This window comes from Thalassophryne amazonica, chromosome 13 (assembly GCF_902500255.1).
Source record: "Thalassophryne amazonica chromosome 13, fThaAma1.1, whole genome shotgun sequence".
In the NCBI taxonomy this organism is placed as follows: Eukaryota; Metazoa; Chordata; class Actinopteri; order Batrachoidiformes; family Batrachoididae; genus Thalassophryne; species Thalassophryne amazonica.
The window spans coordinates 62,112,473-62,132,579 of NC_047115.1; the positions used below are offsets into that span (position 1 = coordinate 62,112,473).

The 20,107-nt window shown below is 40.2% G+C and overlaps 1 protein-coding gene across 1 annotated transcript in view; it reads right to left on the reverse strand.

Annotated features, from left to right (window-relative positions):
* Positions 1-20,107, reverse strand: part of LOC117522780 (exportin-1) — a 98,319-nt gene that overhangs the window by 12,428 nt on the left and 65,784 nt on the right. The window contains exons 5-15 of the mRNA XM_034184167.1: positions 18,185-18,246; positions 12,979-13,023; positions 10,188-10,369; positions 6,247-6,295; positions 6,014-6,133; positions 5,709-5,837; positions 5,458-5,616; positions 5,025-5,222; positions 3,424-3,562; positions 609-790; positions 267-423 (exon numbers count right to left, since the gene is read on the reverse strand). Coding sequence (XP_034040058.1) covers positions 267-423; positions 609-790; positions 3,424-3,562; positions 5,025-5,222; positions 5,458-5,616; positions 5,709-5,837; positions 6,014-6,133; positions 6,247-6,295; positions 10,188-10,369; positions 12,979-13,023; positions 18,185-18,246 — 1,422 coding nt within the window. The remainder of the gene's footprint in view (positions 1-266; positions 424-608; positions 791-3,423; positions 3,563-5,024; positions 5,223-5,457; positions 5,617-5,708; positions 5,838-6,013; positions 6,134-6,246; positions 6,296-10,187; positions 10,370-12,978; positions 13,024-18,184; positions 18,247-20,107) is intronic.

The window sequence follows — 20,107 nt, forward strand, 5'->3', positions numbered from 1 at the left end:
TTCTGTAGACAGCTATGTTTCTATTAGTCCTTTATAAACACTGTTTGCAACAACATATTTTATCAGTTCTTCAATTACTTTGGTAGAGTACAGAGGGATATGCAATACTGTGCTATTTCAGTTTTGAGGCCAAAATTCTTTAATGTAACCCATTAAAAAAAAAAAAAGTTAGATCAGATGCTCCATTTAAATTTAGACTGTTTTTGTTGTCGCCGTTTTACTGGAATACATTATATCAAAGTTGACACACTGACTTGATCTCTCACCATGCATAAACTCAAAGAGTTTGTTGACCACAGTTTTGAGGAACTTCCAGTGTGCTCTGAGAAACCGTGGATACTGTCCAACAATGTACATGATGTTGGATGCTATGATGGCCTTGTTGTCCTTTCCCCTCTTCTGCTCACAAAGACCCAGCAGATCCTGAAACAAATGGACAACAATTCAGCCACTCAGAAAGACAGTATAGGATCAGTATTGATACAACATAAAATTTTTGCCATGAAAGTCATCAGAGTGCCTTTTGCACACTCGGATACAAGTACTGTACTCCTCTTTTGATTCCTACTGACTAGCTCTGTTGACATCCAAATAGCAATTTAATATACCTTGATAACAGTGACCAGAAACCTCTTCTCATCCTCCTCGTGCATAGCCCCACTGATTGAGCCGATAGCCCAACATAGTGTATTGAGGTTCTTCCATGACCATTCCGTACCGTTCACCTGGTTGTGAAGCTTCTCTGTCATAATGCGTTCTGTGTCTGCGTAGTCCAGATGAGTCAGGTACACTGCCAGACAAGACAGATATCATTTGTTAAAGGTGCTATGAATGATTTTTCTGCCACTAAACTGGTCACCTTTAAAGGACCAGTGCCACACTTCAAGATGTAATCACAGCTTCCCTCATCAGCCACTCCTCTGTCACCTCCACAATGAAAAGAATGAATGGCAGTTGTCTTTTAATAGGCCTCAGTGCTCTGTCCGTGGGAAAAGCCATATATATACTGAACAAAAATATAAATGCAATACTTGTTTTTGCTCCCATTTATCATGAGCTGAAATCAAAGATCTAAAATATTTTTTATATACACAAAAAACCTATTTCTCTCAAATATTGTTCACAAATCTGACTAAATCTGTTAGTGAGCACTTCTCCTTTGCCGAGATAACCCATCCCACCTCACAGGTGTGACATGTCAAGGTGTTGATTAGACAGCATGATTACTGCACAGGTGATTTCAGATATAGATTTTATGGCTTCTTTTGTTACATGGGCATGAAATATTAATGTAGAAAAAAAAAGAAACTTAACTTTGACTTCACAGAAGTCAAGAATTTATGTGAAAACTTTTATATGTCATTTTGCACTAAATCTAAATTATAAATCTAAAGTGAAATGCTGACATCAGCACTGGGCGGAAAATTCTGTTATTGCTTTTCCCATTTATATAAGTGAATAAGAATAACATTTAAAGCAAAATCAGTGACTGACTGATTTTGTGAGTGACTGGTGATTTTATTTTTGCCAAATTTTATTTGTATTCATATTCTGACAATATCAGGACTCATGCATTCAACATACACACATGGAAATCTAATGCACTAAACATGCATGCAGAATGCCACACCAGAATGCAACCAGGGGACAGAAAAGCTCAGAGAACAAAGAGTGCTGCTTCATTCTCTGTACAGGAGGCTATTAGGCAACTAATTCTTTACACAGAAAATACTTGTTAACCATTATATTAATCTGTAAAATGCAATTTAGGAACATCTTTAAGTAGAACCAAGTGTTCAAATGAAATTCCGAAAAAACTGAGAAACCAAAATTTGAACGCTCCTACTTTATTCAATGACATCAAGTTGTTGAATAACAACAAGTGAAAGGAAACCAGCAGGGTTCTAGCTAGCGCAAACTTGCGTTACGTCCCGTTACACTATAATTTTGGACCGTTACGATTTTCAATACAGCGTCTGTAATCAACCGTTTCTGCAGCAATGCTTCGATTCAATGGCTCGTAGCTCTTTGATTCGCTGCTCTTCAGAAGCAGTAAGTCTGCTTCTTACCCCTCTGAAAGCCATTAAAATATCATGAGTCACTTTTGTGTGGATTAAAGTCACTAACTGGAACTCTTGTCTTGTTGCAGTCCAGAAACGAGAATCATCCTTCGTTCCGTGCTCCAAACGCTGCATGGCTCTCTGCCGACACAGAGTCCGCTCGGAATTAATAACTTCAAAACGAATCGCCGCTTTAAAGAAAAGACACCTCTTACAAACGTTGGAATACAGACAATAAACTACAACTGACTAAAATGTTTTTTCCTCCCAAAATGAGACGCCCTGCATTCTTTATAAACCTGACCTGCAGCGCAGCTGCAAGAGCTCAGCTCATAGGTATGGAAATACATTCATGCCAATAATGTCTGAAAGGAAATGCTTTTGACAAAAACTAACAGATTTTATTTCTGTTTATGTCCAGAGATCAAGGATCCACCATGTAGAGTTTATTATGTCCAGAGTTTAAGGATCCAGTAACCAATTTCATATTTATTTACTTTAAGACTCAATAAAATGTTGTTCAGTTTCAATTTAATCATCTTATAAAGCGCCAAATTACAACAAAAGCCGTCTCACGGTGCCTCACACAGAACAGTTCAACATAAAAAATTAAAATAAATAAATACAAATAAAAAAATTCAAATACCTAATTAAAAACAGAAGTAGAAGAATAAAACATAACAAAACTAAGTTACATTATAGCTTTCACCAATCAATCATTCCACATACTAAACAACATATACAAGTCATGATTGTATAGGGCTGAAGTCGAAACCATTAGCAACAGGCAGGTGAGTGTGTGGGTGTTGGGGGAGTGAGAAGTATTGGATGAAGTTTGATACTGGTGAAAATGTGACTGAATGGAATACATGAATTTGCAGCTTTACACAAAGTGCACAAAAAACAGAAGTGTTTCTGGTTTTGAGAAACTTAATACTGCAACTTCACTGTGAACTCATTTTATTACACACACACACACACACACACACACACACACACACACACACACACACACACACACACACACACAACAAAATTTGTCCTCTGCATTTAACCAATCCTAATTACAGTTAGACACAATCCAACCACTAGGAGCAGTGGGCAGCAGCCACAGTTCGGCACCTGGGGACTAACTCCAAATGTAGATGCTGCCTTGGTCAGGGGCAGAGAAAGGAGCAGACTCCAAATAAGCATGTCTTTTGATTGTGGGAGGAAACCGGAGTGCCCTGAGGAAGCCCACGCAGACACAGGGAGAACATGCAAACTCCACACACAAAAGCTGGGAATCAATCCTATGACCTTCTTGCTGTGAAGCACCAGTGCTAACCACTAAGCGGGTGGTCATGTATTCATTGACCCTTACCAAGGGTTTCTCTCATATTCTTGTAGAGGTTGATGGAATCTGTATCTTTCATGAACTCTCTAACAACCTCCCCTTGGTCATTCTCCACCACCAATACCTCCTCTGGCTTGGCCATCCGGCTTACCATCAGCAGGCGCACCTGTCACAAAGGATGAACATCTGTCAGCAATGCACATAGCTCGTAACAGTCCCACTGAACTCACACTTGACACAGTAGCCACTATTTGGGTGTGTGTGCATGCGTGCGCATCTCACTGCCGATTCCAACACACAATATATCAAGCACAGCTATTTTTTCCTGTTATTCAGCAGATTAATATTAAAAACAGGGCAACACCGACTGCTCTGCTATCCTCATCAAATGCTCCTCTTTGTTGTGGAGTGCCACAGGGTTCTAAGCTTGGCCCTATTCTATTTTCATTGTACATGCTGCCGTTGGGGTCAACTCATAGCTGAGCACAACCTGTCCTTTCATTATGCAGATCTGCAAATCTACCTGCCTGTGAGGACTAATGGAAGTGATGCTTTGATTTTGTTGTTTGATTGTATTCACGATGTAAAGTAGTGGCTGTCTCAAACTTTAATTTACCCGAGTGATGGTAAAACTGAGACCATTGTGTTTGGACATTCTGACATGTCAAATGTTGTACCCTAATACTTTGGTGTTCTGGCTAATTATTTAAAACAGCTGTCAAGAATATTTGACAGCTGTTTGAGGTTTGATCAACAGATACTCTGTTGTCAAAGCAGGTTTTTTCCAGCTATGTTTTCTGGCTATCATAAAGCCATTTCTCTGTAGACATGATCTTGAGACAGCCATTCATGCTTTCATCAGCTCCTGACTTGATTACTGTAATGCACTTTATGACAGTGTTAACCAGTCATCACTTGCACGCCCCCAAATTGTGCAAAATACCACTGCTCCTCTTTTAACCAACATTTCCAGACATGAGCTTCCAGTCCGTTTTAGAATCAATTTAAAAATTTTATGTTTGTTTTAAAGCTATCAATGGCCTTGCACCATCCTACTTGTCAGAACTTTTAACTCTCCGCACTTACAGTAGGGCATTACAGGCATCCGGTCAACTTTACTTAGATGTTGAGTCAAAATATAAAGTTTGGGGTGATGGTGTTTTTGTGGTAGCTAGCCCCAGACTGTGGAACAAGTTACCTCCTGATTTACACACTGTTTTCCCTAGCACTTACATAAAAGCCTTATTTAAGACTTATTTATTTAAAATGGCTTTTAATACCTAATGGTGCTGTGAAATGTTTTATTTTTATGTACCTATTTAATTCTGTTGTATGTTTGTTTATATTTGTGAATTCTTGTTCCTTGAGTTGAGTGTAAAACACTTTGGATGACTGCTGTAAGAACTATGAAACAAATTGATTTATTTTATTTATTTTGTCAGACATCACTAAAATAACCCTAAACTCAAAACTGCTGTTCCATCTCCCCATTATACACAAAAATTTCATTCCACAGCAACAGTAAAATAATTTATCCAAAATGTGATGCTGAATTTAAGTGGTGAAAGGGTAAACTACCAGTATTTAATTGGTCAATAAAATAAGAGGCACATAGCTCTGTAGAGAACCTTGGAGAGTACAGGCAGGTAGAGCTGTCTGCGCGGTGGTACGTCAAAGTGCTGGTTGCCAGACAGGAGAGGGGAGGTGGACGTCGAGAAGGGGCTTTCTCTGTATAGCTCAGCTGCCAGGTGGTTCCAGTACTCCAGACAAATTTTAAAGATCTCAGTCTCTTCCACCTCTGACACCAGCAGCATATAATGGAGGGCCTGAAAGAATAAATACCATGGAAGCCATTAACTCAATCCAAACACAATTAACAACAGGAAATAAATGCTAGACTTTATATAACTTGGGCAACACACGCAACTTACTGTAATTCAATACAGTTCATGATATTTTTAAATGCTTTAAATTTTATCATTTATGAATGTGGCAAAGATTCAGCTAAAAGAGGAAATGTGTTCATGCACAATTTAAATCATTAACATTGTTCTTTCTTGCCTCCATTAATGTCTCTCTCAAGTTGAGTCGCTTCTCAATGAGCTGCCCGTGCTCCTTAAGAAAAGTGCAGAGGAACAAACTGAGATTCTGGATGAAGTTTTGCTCATCGTCTTTCCCATTAGCGTAGGCCAGACGAATGTTGGTATTCAGAGGGAGCATCTGAATGGACAAAGATCAAGCTGAGTCATTATTTTTATATGTAGACAGACAGAAATGAATAAAGTCTTACTGAAGCCAGCTATGAAGCCCACCTGTTTTAGCTGACACATTGTCAGGGTGAAGAGGCTGACAAACTGCTCCTCGTACTGGCTAACACTTACACCAGCAATCTCCGTCAGGCACTTCAGCGTCACATTGCGGAACATGGGGACGTTCAAAAACTGAAAACAATTAGCATAATTTTTTAAACAATGGGTTTTAGTCTGAAGTAGAGATTCATTTTAAGATTGCCATGTTAACAAATCCATATGGGAATTCATGTTTAACATGCAATTCCTTTGGACTCTGACAAGAATCCAAACATTTATGCCTATTTGTTATATATAACCACACACACCTTAAAAACCAATGTGCTGATGAGTTTTGTTTCAAAGATGTATCCCAAAGGAATCCAGTTCAGAAAACGCAGGAGAGTCTCCAGGGTAGCATGAACTAGTGGGGCATTCTGGGAATTCTCCTATTGTGGACCCAGTAAAATGACAAATAACTGAAGGCCAAATACTGGTCTGTGACATACTATGAAAGAGTGCATAATAATGGCAGAGAAAAGTAAGAAGAGGATCTGCATACCATAACAAACTGGCAAAGTTGGAATATCTGGGAAAATTCATTGCACATGCTGAAAGAAAGTAAGGAAGGAACATGTGAAGGAACTTTAAGACATCATGGGAATCTACAGTTAATACTGGAACTACAATGCACCACAAATCTAATCATTATCATCAAAATATTGGAGCAGAAATGCACCCCCAAAAGACAGTTCACCATAATCCCTTAAGAGTCCATAAGCATTATTTGCACAAGACGTTTTCGCTACGTGTGTATGAACCACTGTTTAGCAATACAACGAATACAAAACAAGAGTGGACATTTGCTGAAGTGCAATTATGTACACATCATTTGTGCTGTGCTGCTCAAAGTAAATAAGTTAGACAGGCATATGAGAGAATTTTCTACACATTTACAATGAATACACTGCAACAGAAATCAGACTTACAAATTTGGTATTGAAACAAAAGACCATTCTATTCACCAATGAATCAAATTTCTAAATGTGTCTTTGTGACTGTAAAGCTTATACAGATCAACCATCAAAATTACTGGTTGAAATATTCGTGGTAATTTATCAATAGAGGAACTGATTACTTCAAGCATCATCTACACACAAGAAAGTCCATTCCACACACATTAAACTAGTTGAAAATGACAAATGTGCATGTTGTCTGAAAATTCTGCATGTATATAGCACTTTTCCATCCAAGTCAGAATCTCAAAGCACTTTAAAATGATGCCTCGCATTCACCCATTCACAAACTGATGTCAGGATGCTGCCAAGCAAAGCACTCACTACAGATTAATGTGTGGTCTCTCAGCATTACGTGCATGATGCACAACACCGTGTGCATGTAAACATCACGGAATACAGTGTGCAAAAACAAATGAATCTGTTTACGGGAGGTGATGGTCAAGTGCACACCTGGACATTATACGGCCTGCGGGCCATATCCGGCCCTTTGGCTGACTCAGACCGGCGACCTTCGTCCACCTCTCAAGCCGTTTGTGGCTGTGTGTGCGTGACCTCCGGAGTATAGCAGAGCCTGGCACGGAGTGATCAGCCCACGCCACACAGCCTGGTACTGTGCCACTGTGTAATGCATGCCACACAGCTGCACAGCCTGACAAAGCATCACTGCGTAATGGCAGAGCCTGGCACAAAGCGATCACCCCGCGTCACACTGCTTGGCACGGCGGCATCACGTTGCCACACAGCCTGGCATGGTGTCATCACGTAATAGCAGAGCCTGGCACGGAGCAATCACCCCGCGCCATACAGCCTGGCAAGGCGCCATCATGTTTGCCACACAGCCTGGCATGGCGCCATTGCGTAATAGCAGAGCCTGGCACGACGTGATCACCCCATGCCACACAGCGTGGCACAGCGCCATCACGTTGACACACAGCCTGGCACGGCGCCAACGCATAATAACAGAGCCTGGCATGGAGTGATCACCCCGCACCACACAGCCTGGTGCAGCACCATGACGTCCGCCACACAACGTTCGCGTGATCCATGGGGAACAGCGACGGAGATGGTGAAGGGAGCCATGGATCCAGCGCTGGAGACCGTTTGGTTTTGTATCCACTTTCGATCCCGTGATCGTGAATGTTTCGTTTTCACAGTCATGTGCTCTTGGTGCGTAGGCTTTTTGGTGATGGGAAAGGTGCAGATCATTCGTCCACCTTTTCCCGACTTTTTCTCCTTCGTTCAGCTGTCCTCCTGTCGTCTGACCGGGCCTTTATGACTGAACTAAAAACTATTTTGAAGCCTGTTTTTTTTTCCTCTGAAATGATTAATCCAATCAATGATTAATCCAATCAATGTGCATCGCTCCTCAAAAATATCCGCTCATGCCAAAAAGAGTGAGAGAGAAGTGGATTTGATGAAGTTTAATAAATCCAGGTACAGATCCTCTCTCACTGATGATCATCTGTCAGCTGTGCTTTACATTTGATACTCTTGTTAAAGATCAACAGAGACTAGATTTCTCTCACTGAATAAGACAAAAAGAACTGAAAAACATAAAAATGTAAAAAGTGGTGGAAAATACAAATGTAGTCACGCAGAGACATGATAAGAACTAGTGAACTGGGACGTTTTTCCTATTTTTTCTGCACAGTTCAGTGACAATGATATTGTGACTTGATATTGTGAAATGATAATTGATGTGATGTGTTTAGAAAGCTAAGCTCCTTGTTCCAACAGTAAGTTTCAGTTTCAACAGTATACGTATCAAACTCAAAAGTATATTGAACTTTTTGGAGTCAATGTGACTGAAAATGTAATGAGGCAGAAATGTTTAACATTTTGTTCACTATTGTCTTAGAAAATTTGGTTGAATAAATTCCATTTTTGTAAGGTAACTGCTTTTTTTCATTGCCTAATCAGAACATCTAGTTTGTCAAAACAATGCTATTTACTGCTTTTTATATAGGAATGAAATTATTATTGTGCAGACTTGAGTTTAGCCTTTTGACCCGGCCCTCCACAATATTTTCCGTTTCTCATTTGGCCCTTTGCAAAAAAAATTGCCCACCCCTGGTCTAGTGGTTAAGCGTTGGGCTTCAGACCAGAGAGAGGATCCTCGGTTCAAAGTTGAGTTCCTCCTGGTGTGTAATGAGCGCCTTGCATGGCAGCACCCTGACATCGGTGTGTGAGTATGTTTGTGTGAATGGGTGAATGTGAGGCAAAGCGCTATATAAATGTAATTCATTTACCATTTATCCACTGCATTTGTAAATAAATAAATAAAATGAATTAATATACTATCCGTGCATTTCTCACTTTCACCCCACCAGTGTACATTCTTATTGACATAAATAGCAATAAATGGTTTCCCACTGTATTGCAAGTACAAAAAAACTACACATTTCCACAAGTAGCATGTGTTAAAGTACTGTAGAAGTACATAAAAAAAAAAACCTGAGACTAAAGAGATGTGGGCTGATGGATGGATGGAAGTAAAGATAAATAATTTTCTGTAGATACAATATTCATGGATATTGCCATCTTCCCTTCCCTTCCAATTTTGAGTATCTAATAACTGGTACAAGCTATACACACCAGTTAGCAGCCTTTAAATCACAGTTTGTGTATAGGTGAGGAATAATAATATAAAAAAATGAATAACTGTTGTTTAATCAAGCAGCATCATGAATTTCTTTCATATGGTTCCCCACCTTTTATAATCTAGCACAAATAAAAGGTGTCTCCCCTTTTCCCCGCCCACCCATCTCACCCGCACCAATAAACTGACATTGCTTTAACAAGCACAAATAAAAATTTAGCAACCAAGCAACAAGATAGTTTTTAACTTATATTTGCTTGTTGAACACTGTACCCCCCTCACACCCCACCACACACAGTCCTAGCTTGTCACATTTGAAGTCTTCATGAGAAAAGATGCTGACTTCATACAAGCACTTTTCAAATGTCCTGGAGGTGAGTGTGTCAAACCCCTCAAGACATACAATGAAACACCAGAGAATTTGAGCCTTTCTGGATCATGTTCATGAAAATGGCATCATATTACTTTAGACAACCTATTATGGTTAAAGGAGCACAGTTAACAATGAAAAATTATCTTTTTTAGTAGTACTTTCTATGATAAACATATGAAACAATGGCAAAAGTAATTCCCATGCAGTTTGGGAGGTGATGGTCTAGTGGTTAAGCACTGGGCTTGAGACCAGAGAATCCTCACTTCAAATCCCCACCAGAACTGAAAATGACTAAGGGCGAATGGGCCCTTGGTGATTTTGGGTGTGTAGTTGAGTGGTTTGCATGGCAGCACCGTGACATGGGTGTGCGTGATTGGGTGAATATAAGGCATCACTGTGCAGCACTTTTCCCATCTGAATCAGAAGCTCAAAGCACTACATAAATGCAGTCCATTTACTTGATACACATCTTCACTGCTTGCAAGAGGTTTACAAAGTGTGAACAACCTGACCTGTCTTTCAGGTGCTTGGCTTTGACCTGAGTCATTTGACCACTGGAAAAGTCAAAAACCTCTTCACTGAGCAGCTTGAGAATGACCATGTTGTTCTGACAAAGGCTCTCACTGGTACGACTTGCTCCTACAATGTCACTGATGAAAGTAGGCCAGTGTTTAGGCCACTCCTGCTTCAGGATCTGGAGACACAGAGTACAAAAACTGGTGTTATACAATTTGATGCTTTTGTACTAAACAGGACATCACCTGAAAATGAAAAACTGATACCCCCGTCACACACAGCCAGAATCACGTAGAGTGGCATTGGATTTATGAATTGGCGCACATCGGAATGGTGTCGAATTTCATTTCCAAAATGTTCGGACAGCCATCTGCGGAGGTCGACACAGTTAGTCAAAATCGGCCGATGGCCCTGAGTGTAATGCACATGTGCATAATTCCCCGGGTGCCGTCGTGATGGGACACCAATCCAACAGTGATCCATGTTTAATCTGATGATGATTTGACCATAATTTACATATTCTGACAGCATCAAAACAGGATTTGAAACGATCTGATCACAGTTGATTGAGTTCTGAGATCAATCAGTCACAGCAAAGCCTGCCAACATGTTGTTCCACATTTGTCGACCTGCGCTGGGCCCCGGCCAGGGAGGGTGAAGAAAATGTTGGTCATGTAATAACATGTATACGGCACTGTGCACGCGTCAGAGGCTCGGTGCGGCACCCAGCAACGCAGCTGAACCGGGATGTCACTGCTGTTATGCACGTATTATTACACGTTCAGCTCCCAAGTCTATAGCAGGCATGATGTGGAAATGTTTGCCCAGCACTTGTTGACATAAATAAACATATAACTCACCTCCGGTACCCCGAGTTCCACAGCGCAGACAGCTGGTCCCTTTCACCCCGCTGCGCTGTGTGCTGTCGATCAGATGACAAAAGCATAATCCACCTCTGATATAATTAAATCCCATGTGAAGCGCCGTGCCACACTGATAATCCAACTGCAGTTGTGTTAAGATGCGTATCAAGTAAAATGACACCAAAAAAAGACTTAAAGAGAAAAGAGAAAGTCCACTGACTCCGTCTGAAAGTTGCACACATGTGGGAAGTTGGCGCACTGACAGCACAAATCAGCAGCAGTTAGGAGTCCAGCCGGACATGTGCGCATGCGGAGTGGCTGGTACAGTGTTTATGAACACATATACACACACAGCTGAGCGAACATTTTGGCCACACACTCGCACACTGCTTTGATCACTTGTTTTGCACACGCACGTGCTCGCAGTGGCTCCTTCAGCCATTGTGAATGCATGCGCGCAACTGAATGGACACACACTCATCACTCAAATCACCTGTTCTACGCATGTACACGCGCACTCCGTCATGTAAGACACACACCGATGAGAGTTCAGTTTAGCGCTGGGAATGTGAGCACGAGCGGAAATTTGATTGCGTGGGTGACAGCTCCAATATTTGTGCCGTCTGACAGCACTCTGTCATCTGACTGTTGTCTGAAATATGTTTGGGCTGCATTCTGCAGGTGTGCACGAGGCAGTCAGCATTTGTACCATGGCTGGCCACGCCTCTGCGCACAGACTAATCAATTTACTGCTCTGATATATTCAATCATCTTTACACATTTATTCCACTTTTGAAGGTTTTTTTTTGTTATAAATCAATATATATAGCTTAGTAACGTAATACAATGATAGAGCAGTCACCACCACACACTTTTTTTTTTTTTTTTATAAATTGGAGCAAGACAGAGTGTGCATCGTGTTGTCAGACATTGAGGATTCTGATGATGATGGAGATGATCCCTTTTTTGTTCTGGACAAGGAACCAGAGCAGGTGGTGGATCCACCAATGCCTGCACAGATCTCCACAGTGGGTCGGATCACACGCTTCTGTTTGCAGCTGAGCTCCGTCCCAATGCCGAGTCCTGGAATGCAGAGATGCAGACACACACTGCTCCAGCAGTGGCTCCAGGCGCATTTCGTTTTAAGTGTGAGGATCAGCGTTAGCTTTGGTTTCATTTTGTTCCTCTTTCGTCCCTTTTGTGCTCTTAATTCGCAGGCTATTCGGTGATGGGAAAAGTCAAACGCTTACTTGTCCACCTTTTCTCGACGAATTGTGACTTTGCGTTTTTTCCCCCTTTGTTCAGGAATAGTCGTTGCCGTGTGACTGGGCCATTGAAGATGTCATTCTGGACTTATTTTCCTTGACACCCATCTTCATATGGTGTTCTGTTATTATGTGAAATTTCATTGAAATGCATAATCTGGTTCATGGTTTTCAACACGTTCAATACAATTTTAAGATATGTATCTTTGCAACAGTTATCCTGTGTTCTATACTGACACATAGAAATTGATGGTGAGTACACACAATATGTTACCACAATGTAACTGAATTTCAATGTAGTGCCATAAAATGTCTGACCTTAAAATCTGCACATCATTTTAAAAAATACATGTTTGGACTCGCCTTACAGATAAGAAGTTATTTGTACTTATGGCATCACGATATTCTACACTTTACAATCAGTTCCATACATGTAATAATTTAAACCTGAAACATGTATTTATAAACCCATGGTACTGTATTTATATTGGCCAATCATCTGAAGTTGGGTACTGGAAAACAAAAGCTGGAGTTGTGTATCTTGAATATCAAATTAGTCATTATTTTCTTTGGGATTTTCCCCAAACTACTCTTTCAGCACTGTTGTTTGTGTGAACGTAATAATTCTTTTCATAAATTTGTGAACATTGAAGGCTTACCTGAACAAGGATCATGTTCAGCTTCCCAATGTACACTTTTTCTTTCTAAAAAGGAAAATCAACAGAGGATGAGAGAATCTGTCAAACTAGCCAGTTTCTACTTTTTTTTTTACTAATAGCCCAATTCCATAGACTTAAGAGTGTGCATATCATGAATGCTTGGTCTTGTTGGATTTGTGAGAATCTACTGGTATCTTGTTTCCCATGTAACAATAAGAAATATACTCAAAACCTGATTAATCTTTTTAGTCACATAGCACTACTATTATTCTGAACACTACTGTACATATGAGGAAATGTATGGTTTTGAAGATACTGGATTTTGCATCTGAACTCCCCACATATAAACATATATACTCATAACAACAATACAAAAGAAATGTGCACAAACAAAACAACTGAGCGCACCAGAATTTTAAAACATAACCAAACGAGCAACAGTGCATAAACCCAAGCACAACAACAAAATGGTAAACCTAATTTTCCAAACTGTAATGAGTAAGTATTTTATTTTTGTAAAGTCTTTTAAAGCTGACTTCAAACTGCTTTTCAAATGGCTTTATTGTTGTTGTTGCTATTATTATTATTATTATTATTAATATATAAATCAAATAAATAAAAAAAATTACAATTCGTAATACATTTGACTCTTACGACAACAAACGCTGAGCCATTAATTATTATACAGAAAACAAATGCACGCAAACTGTGCTGAGATGCGAACAGCATAATGCTGACTTTAACACTGAAAATGCCATAGACATGGTAATGCGTTAGCATCGGTTCGCTTTTAAGTTATAATATACATCTATCAACTGTTTCAGAAGACCATAATAGGTCGTTTTATATAAAAAAAAAAGGTAAATATTACTCACAGATATATGCTCTTTAGGGTTTTAACGGGGCAAAATTAAGATAAAGCAAAATAAAACAACAAGCCATCGAAGCAGCGAGTCGGAGCAATGCTTCATTGGTGCAAACCAAAGCCATGCACTGCTCTACTTGGGGAAGGTCTGCCAATGTTCCCATGAAGACAGGGAGGTGAAGGACCGTGGCTCATGGCAAGCAATAAACAGAGCGGAGAGGACTGAAAATTCACACAGTCCCTTCCTCCGCGGTGCGGCGCCATCCACGCTGACATTGCTGCTGCTTTGATTAGCGCAGAATGGGCTGTTGCTTTGACAGAGAGAGTATCATATTTTGGCCCCAAAACGCATGACACCACACGCGCGCGTATGTGTAGTTAAATTTTCCAAATGACAGAAATCTGTTGTGGTGATGGAGAACTTGTGCTAACCCATGTGCTATACCTACCTTATTGTATTCGAGGGCGCGATGATAGAGTCGCTTCGAAATCCAACCACTCACTGCTCGTGTAACAAATCAACTCGCTTCGGTTTCATTTCCGGTAATGGTGACCTTCATTATTGCAAAACACTACAGAATTCTTTGGTTTTCAACTGATTTGTGTCAACGTAAAGCATTAAAATAGTTTTTTAACTTAGCAATTGAGAACTTCTGATGGAAATGACGGAAACTGAATTTCGATTTTGACGGATTTCCGTCATTTGATGGACAACTAGCACCCACGTGACAATCATGCTGTGGGGATGTTTTTCAGCGGCAGGAACTGGGAGACTAGTCAGGATTGAGGAAAAGATGAATGCAACAATGTATAGAAACATCCTGGATGTAAACCTGCTCCAGAGCACTCATGACCTCAGACTGGGGTGACGGTTCATCTTTCAGCAGGACAATGACCTTAAGCACACAGCCAAGATATCAAAGGAGTGGCTTCAAGAAAACTCTGTGAATGTCCTTGAGTGGCCCAGCCAGAACCCAGACCTGAATCTGACTGAACATCTCTGGAGAGATCTGAAAATGGCTGTGCACTGACGCTCCCCATCCAACCTGATGGAGTAAAACTGCCCAAAGAGAGGTGTGCCAAGCTTGTGGCATCGTATTCAAGAAGACCTGAGGCTGTAATTGCTGCCAAAGGTGCATCTACAAAGTGTTGTGCATAGGCTGTGAATATGTGAATATGTACTTCTCAGTGGTTTCAAGGATGGGATAAAGTTTACTCCTTCCATGTAATCCTTTGCGGGTATCTCGAATTGCACCGAGTCCAACACAGGCCATAGATACAGTGCTTTGTTGCCACTGCTTTTGGCTTGAAGGACTATTCCGCAGAAAATAAAACGAAAAAGCCGACTTGGTCGTAGACAGAGGGAAAAGTTCAGTGCAGGCTTCTTCTCCTTCAGCCATGATGCAGAGCTAGCTAACGTTAGCTTCCTGTTTGTAAACAGAGACAGAGGTAGGCCACACTCTCATGAGCGCCACAAGCTTAGCTTATGACAAGCTAGAAGTGGATGCTTTCGTTATGGCCGAACAACTTTCCACAGTTTCTGGGGATTCTGTGTTAGTACAAGCCCGCAGCCAATGTGCTTGATGAATTTCTGTGCAAAAAGTAGTTCCCAGATAATTGTGATATATTCCTGTGAGATAATGAGTATATCTCATCTAAATCTATTCTAAAATTTACCAGTAATAAAATTATAAAGAGAACTGAAGTTTTAAGAGTGGCCATAATAAATATTTAAGAAACTTAAAAGTTTATGAGATCAATCTGTGGGCAAGCTATCCCACAATGCTAAAATAGCAGAGATGTCGGTCCAATGAGAGCGGCACTCTGAGCATGGTGGAGGTAGGCACGAGGGGGAAGGGCGGCAGCCTCTGCTCTGCCTGTCAAGAATTCTCATAACCCGCTTGTACCGTAGGGGCGATTTTAGTGGTTTCGATACCGTGGCTTTTTCAGACCGCGGTATACCGTGAAACTGGTTATTGTCCCAGGTCTAGCTGTAATATAAAAAAAAACATGGAAAAGTGATGTGCTGTGAATGCTTTCATATGCAAGACGCACGCACGTGTACAAGCCAATCAATGTCAAGTATAGGGAGACATAGCCTACATAAATAATGACATCAGTTGTACTGAAGTTCTATAGTACAACCCGGAATATGAAAGCAAACTAACCAGATCAAATGTACGTATTTCCATCATTATATATTACTTTTGAGCACCCCCTATAGAGGGTGCACGCACCTCAGTTTGGAAAACACTGGAATAAACAAACAAAAATCTACACTGATTATATTACATTTTTTCATATATATCTCTATGCATGGCTCTGCGAACAGGAAATCGGTTGGGGATGCTGTGCTAAGATATCCCACAAAGCCAACAAAAACACATCCAAAAAGGCTACACACAATAATTAAATGACACAAAATATTTACTATATTTCATTTAAATCCCCTACTTTGTGACAAGGCACAGACATCGGACACATGCACACATATATATTATCAACATCAACGGTGAACAAGTAGTGCAACTAACATGACCAGATTCTTTTTGAGCTATAGTGCAGAATACTTATTCAGAATTGCTTATTAATATCAGAAACTTCTTACAATAAATTTTAATTTAAATTTTCTGCAAATAACAGGGAAACCCTTTTAAACCATGTAATGTACAACCCCATTTCCAATGAAGTTGGGATGTTGTGTGAAATGTAAAAAAAAAAAAAAAAAAACAGTATACAATGATTTGCAAATCCTCTTCAACCTATATTCAACTGAATACACCACAAAGACAAGATATTTAATGTTCAAACTGATAGACCTTTTTGTTTTTGTGCAAATATTTGCTCATTTTAAAATGGATGCCTGCAACACGTTTCAAAACAGTTGGGACAAAAGACTGGGAAAGTTGATGAATGCTCAAAGAACACCTGTTTGGAACATTCCACAGGTGAACAGATTAATTGGAAACAGGTGAGTGTCATGATTGGGTATAAAAGGAGCATCCCCAAAAGGCCCAGCAATTCACAAGCAAAGATGGGATGAGGATCACCACTTTGTGAACAAGTGCGTGAAAAAAATAGTCCAACAGTTTAAGAACAATGTTTCTCAACATTCAGTTGCAAGGAATTTTGGGATTCCATCATCTACAGCCCATAATATAATCAGAAGATTCAGAGAATCTGGAGAACTTTCTACACATAAGCAGCAAGGCTGAAAACCAACACTGAATGCCCATGATCATCGATCCCTCAGGCGGCACTGCATTAAAAATTGACATTGTGTAAAGGATCTTACCGTGTGGGCTCAGGAACACTTCAGAAAACTATTGTCAGTTAACACAGTTCATCGCTACATCTACAAGTGCAAGTTAAAACTCTACCATGCAAAGCAAAAGCCATACATCAACAACATCCAGAAACGTTGCCGCCTTCTCTGGGCCCGAGCTCATTTGAAATGGACAGACACAAAGTGGAAAAGTGTGCTGTGGTCTGATGAGTCCACATTTCAAATTGTTTTTGGAAATCATGGACATCGTGTTCTCTGGACAAGAAGGAAACAAGGAAAAGAGGGGAAAAAAAAAAACCCCATCCAGATTGTAACCAGTGTAAAGTTCAAAAGCCAGCATCTGTGATGGTATGGGGGTGTGTTAGTGCCCATGGCATGGGCAACTTACACATCTGTGATGACACCATCAATACTGAAAGGTACATCTAGGTTTTGGAGCAACGCATGCTGCCATCCAAGCAACGTCTTTTTCAGGGACATCCCTGCTTATTTCAGTAAGACAATGCCAAGCCACATTCTGCATTGGGGGACAGGCCTGCAGTCCAGACCTGTCGCCCATTGAAAATGTGTGGCGTATTATGAAGCGCAAAATACGACAACGGAGACCCCGGACTGTTGAACAACTGAAGTGGCACATCAAGCAAGAATGGGAAAGAATTCCACCTACAAAGCTTCAACAATTAGTGCCCTCAGTTCCCAAACGTGTATTGAATGTTGTTAGAAGGAAAGGTGATGTAACACAGTGGTAAACATACCATTGTCCCAGCTTATTTGAAACATGTCACAGGCATCCATTTCAAAATGAGCAAATATTTGCACAAAAACAATAAAGTTTATCAGTTTGAACATTAAAAATCTTGTCGTTGTGGTATGGAATATAGGTTTTAGAGGATTTGCAAATCATTGTATTCTGTTTTTAATTTACATTTTACACAACATCCCAACTTCATTGGAATTGCAGTTGTATATTAATTTATTTTAAATATGAATCTATCTACACTCTACTCCAATACAATTAATCTAAAATTTAAATTCAGCTGAAATTCAAAACTCACCTCCACACTTGATGCATCTGATGAAGTCTTGATAATTAGACCAACAACATACTTTTTAATACCTACAAATAAACAAGGACAACAGAGACAACAGAAGAATGACATCATTAGCCAAAAAAATTCATGGGCCACTGTTATGTATTTCCCTAAAAGTACTTATAAATATTGATGGCAGCTTCAACTCAACTTCAATGAGCTAGATTACCACACGCTTTGCTAGTTCAGTGGAAGATACACTTGCCAAAGCTTATATATTTAAAATGTATTCAGGCATCTATGTTCACAGGATGGTGAAGGGTATGTACATTCCCTTGTTTGCCTATAGGCAAAATAAACAAATAAATCAATCAATCAAAACAAGCCAAAAAAAAAAAAAAAAAAAAAAGTGGCCAGATTTTGGAGATACTTTGTGGTCTTGGTCACCAGGTACATCTTTACCATATTTGAGTGAAGACAAAAACAAAAAAACAAACAACAACCAAACAAACAAATAAATAAAACTAAACAAAAATGTAACTATGTTCTTCAAGAGTGCTCATTTACACACAGATATAGCAGCTAACAACTATTTTCTAAATACATTTTGCAACATTAATAATGTCCTACACAAAGAATGAAGACACTACCCCTCTATGTGTTGCTGTCTGTTTGTGTGTTCTCTGTTTAAGGCCCAGTCACACGGCGATAGCTGTGAACGAAGGAAACTAAGTTCCAAAGTCACAAATCAGCGAGAAAAGGTGGACAAATGAGCCGGTGTTCTGTCGAGATGAGGTGCGTGGCACCTCCGCTCGACAGATAAGTCTGTCGAGATGAGATTCCTCGCATAACTGCCTATGTGTGCACTGAAAAAAGTTACTTGACGAAGTTCGCTTATTTTGATGGGCAATTAAATGTATAAATTGTTCATCCGAACGTAGTAATGCATAAAATCTACTCACTATAAAACGATAAGTATTTTTAACCTGGAGTTAGCTTATTTCGACAGGCAAAATATACATATACATACATTTAAGTACACATACATACACTTAAGTCTATACTGACCTTATTTCTGGGCTCTTGTTTTATATATTTATTCTGCTGTGTTTTTATGTTTTTTATGTTTTTATGTTTTTTATGAATTTGTATGATGTGGTTTTATGAATGTAATGTAATGTAATTTTTACTGCTGACTGCACCTGAATTGCCCCCATGGGGACTAAATAAACGATCAAATCAAAATCAAATCAAAATTTATGCTCCTAATGTAAAATACAGAAAATGTTTTACTTACTAGGCTATAAATACACTGAATACAATTAATAAAAAAAACTGACGGAAAAAAAAAAAAATAAATATTCATGCGCAGTTGCACGTCGAGCAGGTTACATCATCTCCCTATGCACAGTAGTGAGACGCACCTCATCTCGACGGGACACTGGTACTTCTCACATCACCAAAAAGCCTGCAAGTTCAGAGCGCATAAACGAATGAAACAAAACCGAAACTAACAAAAGAAAAACAAAGCAAATGGCGACCTTGATGTTTAAACAAAATCCAAATAAACATTCATGATGATGTGACTTCACAGCGGGTATCAGACTGAGTACCAGTCTATGATCAAGTCTGCAGCCAACATGCGCTCTTCATAGCACCTGCAGGCGCGAGTTCTGGTTGCCTTGACAACAGGTCCGTCTTCACAACAACAACAACATGTTCACAGCCATCTGCGGCGCACAGCCATCTGCGGCGCACAGCCATCTGCGGCGCACACAGCCATCTGCGGCGCACACAGCCATCTGCGGCGCACACAGCCATCTGCGGCGCACACAGCCATCTGCGGCGCACACAGCCATCTGCGGCGCACACAGCCATCTGCGGCGCACACAGCCATCTGCGGGCACACAGCCATCTGCGGGCACACAGCCATCTGCGGGCACACAG